The sequence below is a fragment of the Balaenoptera acutorostrata genome, chromosome 19, assembly GCF_949987535.1.
Source record: "Balaenoptera acutorostrata chromosome 19, mBalAcu1.1, whole genome shotgun sequence".
NCBI classification, from domain to species: Eukaryota; Metazoa; Chordata; class Mammalia; order Artiodactyla; family Balaenopteridae; genus Balaenoptera; species Balaenoptera acutorostrata.
The window spans coordinates 37,435,638-37,441,453 of record NC_080082.1 but is presented as its reverse complement, the minus strand read 5'-3'; the positions used below and the strand labels follow the sequence as shown (position 1 = coordinate 37,441,453).

At 41.0% G+C, this 5,816-nt stretch overlaps 1 protein-coding gene across 1 annotated transcript; it reads right to left on the bottom strand.

Moving 5' to 3' along the window:
* Positions 1–2,285: 2,285 nt before the first annotated feature.
* Positions 2,286–5,575, bottom strand: CEACAM18 (CEA cell adhesion molecule 18). Its single transcript, XM_028162953.2, is given in 5 exon segments — positions 2,286–2,518; positions 2,521–2,908; positions 2,910–3,055; positions 3,058–3,186; positions 5,530–5,575. Coding segments are annotated over 5 exon segments (942 nt in total).
* Between the last annotated feature and the right edge of the window lie 241 nt (positions 5,576–5,816).

Here is a 5,816-nt window from a genome sequence, read left to right as displayed (position 1 = left end):
TAGCATTATGGAATTATCTTGTCTTAAAAATTGTTTACTTTTCATTGCATATCCCTAACTCCTCCCCTCAGTATAAGCTTCACAAGGACAGGCCCTTTTCTGCATTCTTTACTAGAACACATAGGCACTGTGTTCCCAGGACCTAGCAGAACACCTAGCATTGAGAAGGTACTCAATACATATTTTATGGGTGAATGAATAATTTTATCCATTCCTAACCTTTAGTAAAGAATTCCTGTTTCAAAATCCTTCTCAAATGATCAAAACCATTCTTTTTGCATTCCCAACATTTCTTTTTGCTCCCAGATTGATATAATGTTGCCATTGAACAATAAGGCATCTATTAGTACTAATTGTCTTTGCCTAAAAGTAAAGTCACCTCACCATTTCTCAAGGAATGACCTATGAGAAAACAGTGCTTCCAGGCCAGATTGACTCCAGGCAAGGCTCTGGCAACACTGCTGCCAAGCTTGACATCCAGCTTTCCAGAGAACATATTCTCAGCTCTCCAGTAGAACATCATTTCCATCAAAACAGTGGTTTACTGGACAGCTATTATAGGCAAACATTTTACACTTTATATACATTATTTATTTAATCTATGATGAGATTACGGATAAGGCAACTGAGGCCTAGGAAGGTGAAGTAATGTACCTAGTCACATGACTAGTAAGTAGCAGAATATAAACCTAAGTCTGTTTGACTCCAAAATGTTGTTCTTTATACAACACTGAGATGAAATTTAAAGTGTTATGAAATTGCGGCTAAGTATCAAACAGCATACATCTCTGTAGGAGGGATATAACTTCCAGTCTGCTTTCCATCTAATAAAATAAAAAAGACCAAATTAGTAGCTCAATCACAGAGCCTCTACTATTGTCTGAGATGATAATCAACTACAAACACTTGCCTCAGCCAAGGTATTTTCTCTTAAAGCTAGGAAGATTTAAACACCTGAAGTCTTGAATAAAGGAAAATTATTTTACAATACTTCATGTATCAAAGATACGTGACTATATGAAGAAAATGAAGTTTCTACATTCTAGAGGATTGGTTGAAGGGTAACAGAATACCTTTCATTAACTTTAAGATGTACTTTTTCATTTTTCACATTTCAGCATCTCTGAAATTCATGTGCATCTTACAATCAACCATCACCCAGGCAGCAGTTTATGATGCGGCTATCAACTTACATGAGTGAATTCAGCCATAGCCATTCATATTATCATTGCTTCTATGTCTAAATAAGTCTAAAATAACTTTTTTACAAAGTTGTTCAAGATATATTTTTCCTTTTTTATGGAGATATAATTGACATATAACATTGTACAGTTTAAGTTGCACAATGTGTTGGTTTGATTCATTTATATATTGCCATAGGGTTACTACAGTAGTGCTAGCTAACACCTTTATCATGGCACATATTTATAATTTCTTTTTTTGTAGTGAGAATAGTTAAGATTTAGTCTCTTAGCAATTCTGAAGTTGTAATACAGTATTGTTGACTATAATCCCTATGTTGTGCATCAGATTTCCAGAACTTATTTATCCACTAGTTGTAAATTGGTACCCTTAAACAGCATCTTCTCAGTGCCCCCACCCCCAGCCCCTCGTGACCACCATCCTAATCTCTGTCAAAATAACTTTTTTTTTTCTTCCTTCCCCTCCCGCATTCCAAAATAACTTTTTTTTAACTTCATGCTGTTTTACCATTATTGGGGTTTTTTTCTAATAATAAGAACAATTTATATACTTTGTGAAGAAAAAAAAAACCACTTCAGAATATACAGTAAAGTGAAAAGAAGTAAATTGACATAGCACTGTTGATAGGTAACATTTTCCACAATTTTTGCACAGGTGCATATATATGTGTGTATATATATGTGTGTGTGTGTACACATAAAACTGGAAAACACATACATACATACACACTGTAATATTACAACTATATCAATTAACTAATCTATACTTTTCACAATATCATCCTATCAGATGCAGGTTTGCGTTATGCATTTCTAACCTGGCAACAAGTTGTGAACATTCTCTGCATCAGTAAGTGGCTTTCCCCAGCGTGGTTTCTAACAATGACAGATTCACTCAACATGTGCTGCATCCCATTTAAGCAATTCCCGGTTATTGGGCATGTATAGGTTGTTCCATTTATCTGTCCCTGGCAATGTTGAGATGGGGCATATCTGATGGTCCCATGGCGTCGGATAAGGAAGTGGAGGAGTTGGAACCCTCCTTGCCCATCTGGTCTTGTCTTCTATGTCTGAGGTGGATGATCATGTAGCCCAATTTGCCCTGGTAGAGTAATGTCTGATCAGGGTATGAATGAGGAATGCACAGAAGAGGACACCGCCCACTGCTGTCACCATGATGAGAAATACCAGCAAGGATCCTGAGATGATGAAACCTTTACTAAAAACAGTCCTGTGCCAGGGCACCTGGAGCTGGACTTCCTGATATCTGTATCTGCCCATCTGGTCCCAGATCAGATTCAGGAGGGTAATTTTTTCTCTGAGAAGTTCAGGAGGAAGCCGTTGTGGATCCACTGGTACTTGAATTCTGGTCTGGAATAGGAGATACACTCCATCTCCACCTGGGAGCCCATCTCAGCAGGTAGGATGCCATTGAAGTTACGGGGCTTACTCCTGATCAGCACACTGGAGGGACCATAGGTCAATGTCGGAAAGATTACTTCACTTCTCTCAATAATCTGTGGGAGGATTTCTATCCCACACTGAAGTGGTGAGTTGTAGCTGCTGACCCTTTGGATGATGAGTGTCTTGCTGTCTGGGGAGACTGTCATGTGGTCATAGCTGGACACCTGTGTGTAACTCACATACCACTTGACGTTGGTGGCACTGGTGTGGCAGACAGCAGCCACGGAATCCATGTTCTCTGCCCACGGAGCTGATGTTGACTGAGATGCCTGGGGTTTCCAACTCTCGAATCTCAGGCCAGCCAGTTGCTCTCTGGGTCCCATTGCTGGCTTCTACCCACACAGTGTAGCTCCCTGTGTCACTTAATTGAGACCCCCTGATCAGCAGTCACCTGTCATGGACATGCTTTCCCGACTGCTGAACATGGGCCCATGCCACAAGGACCAGCTCCCCCCAGAGGCTGCATCTATATCTGGAAAGGTCCATGAGCTGCGTAGGTCCTCCTGGTGGAAGGGTCTCTCTAGGGACCAGGAAGCCTCTTATGCCCTTTCACAGACCTGCATCAAAATAACTTTTAAATAAGTATAAAATTAAAATTCTAAAGATTGCTTATTTCTTTCTTAGTATTACATAAAATAAGGGTGTGGCTCACAGTTGATGATGTCTTAGATTTAATGAAGTTCAATATTTCATTTGGGAAGACACTTTTATTGGCCTTTTGGTTATGAACAGGTTGGCACCCCTATCCCTTCAGGCCCCCACCCCAATATGGGAGGCACAGCACAACAAAACCACAGGAATTTTCCATTCTTCAACATACATTCAGGCAGCCAAAGGATTGGGGCTCCTGAGAAAGAAAGGTGATGGGACAAAGAGAAAGGGCTCTGTAGGCAAAGGCTTTATGTCAATGAAGAAACAAGCAAGTGCAAGTTTTAAAGCTGAAGCAGTCAGCAGTAGTAGCAACAGCATAATCACACTATCTCTAAGCACCTAAAACAAGTCAGGCACCAAGTGCTTTACATTAACTCATTTAATCCTGTAACAAATATATGAATTAGGTACAATTTGTATGTCCACCTCAGAAGTTCAGAAAAGCTAAGTAACTTGTTCAAGGTCACATGGCCAATAAGAATGACCTTGGTTAATTCCCTAGTCAGTCCCATGCAGTAGTGATGTCTAGAAAGCTTTACAGACCAAGATATACGTGGAGGGCATATTACAGCCAAGTGAAGGGTCTATCAGGTGAACACTCACTGTCAACTGCAAAAAATGTGGAGAGTTGAGTTAGGGACAATCCAGGAGCTTATGTCCCTAGCAGAAGATTTAGAGAAGACTTAGAAAATTGTGGATTACATAAGGAGTACAGTCAATTGATAGAGATAATGCCCAAACAAATGGGATTATCACTAGGGTGGAAGGCTGAATGGAAGTGAAGATATTCAAGCAAGGACCTTACCATCCCTCTAAGGATATGATAGATTTTTCTCATTGGGACTCAAGCCTGTCCCAATCATCATACTGTTGTCTTAGAGAGATGAGAAAGGAGGAAAAGAGTCGATCCTTAGCTACCTCCTATATCCCTGGGGCTTTATTATCAGTGCCTGAAATTTGTGGTCAAGAATTGAGTCCTTGATTTTGTGAGGTTCCACCATTCTAAACATTACTGAGCTGTCAAAGAACCCAGCAAGGTACAGTGCCAAAGATCTAATTGAAAATAATCCTAGTTATTACCCAAGCTTTCCTTGACCCCCCAGTAAGGACAGGGGTTGGGAGGTTTATACATTAGACATTCTTTTCCCTACTTAAAAAGGAATATATCAATACCAGATATAATGAAGGTAGACTGGTAAAAAGATCAACTCCATGACTCTAAAAGCCTGTTTTTGTCCCTCTACTCTACCCTCTGTTATGTAACAATTACTGGTGTTATTTTTTGAGCACCTTCCAGGCACTATGCTACACACCCTGCTTCCCCAAATAAATTCCACTTGTGGACAGCAGCTTCACCCCATGCCTGAGAGTTCCAACCTGCCCTTCATGATGGCCTGTCCTGTGGATTTCAGACTTGCCTAGCCAGCCCCCTCAATCATGTAAGCCAATTATTTGAAATAAATGTCTTAATATATATCTACTTCTGATTCTGCTTCTCTAGTTGAACCCTGACTGATATAGACTTTGATACCAGAAGTGGTTCTAGAGGAACAGAATTTAAGGATGAGTTTTTGTAATTGATTCTGGATTTTCTGCAATTGGTTCTCTAATCTTATTAACGGCACTAATGACTCTATTTCCAGTGGTAAAAAGGACAATAGTAGTTCATGACATGATGTGGCAAGAGAGATATGCAAAATATCATCATTGGGTACTCCTAATCAAATACCTATAGAAAGTGAGATTCTAGGTGACTGTGTATTTGCTATATTAGGATATTTTACTCAAACTAAGGAATGTGATGCATTAAACACAACTCACATTAATATAAAATCCCATGTTAAAGACCTCTTACCCTCCTGGCCCCATGTGACCAGAGGGGCTGGCAAAAACACCTGCAAGTGGTGCTCAAGCCAAGAGGGGACAGGGAGAGCAGGTCAGCTTGAGCTAAGAAAATAAAGAGCTTTGCCAGCTTTAGAGCTACTTCTCCCACTGTGCCTGGGCAGGGAAACTAATTCGTAGCCCTGCTCATTGCTGAATACAGTCTCAAACCTGCATGACCAGGGAATCTGAGCAGACAGGAAACTGCATAGCCCATTCAACAGCCCTGCTTACAGTAGCACTTGAATAGAGGCACAGTTTGTAGATTTCCCCATCAGCAGAGCAAAACCAGTGGCCTCACCTGACCAGAGAATTCAGTGCACCCTCTCACCAGATTCAGGTCCCCAGACAACAAGCCACACAGACCTGGGTCCCATCCTGTTGCCCTGCCAGGGCAGAGAAGCTAATTCAGAGCTCTGTCTACTACTGAATGTAGTACCCAGTCCTGACCATCTAGTAAGCCTGACCAGAAAATCCAAGCAACCATAGAGCCCATCTGACAGCCTCATTTGGGTAGGGAAACTAGCCAGTACTTCTACCCAACTGTTCTCAGCCAGTGGCACCCCCCTCATCTCCATCTTCAGAATTCAAACAGTTGTCTCTCAGAAAAACAGACCA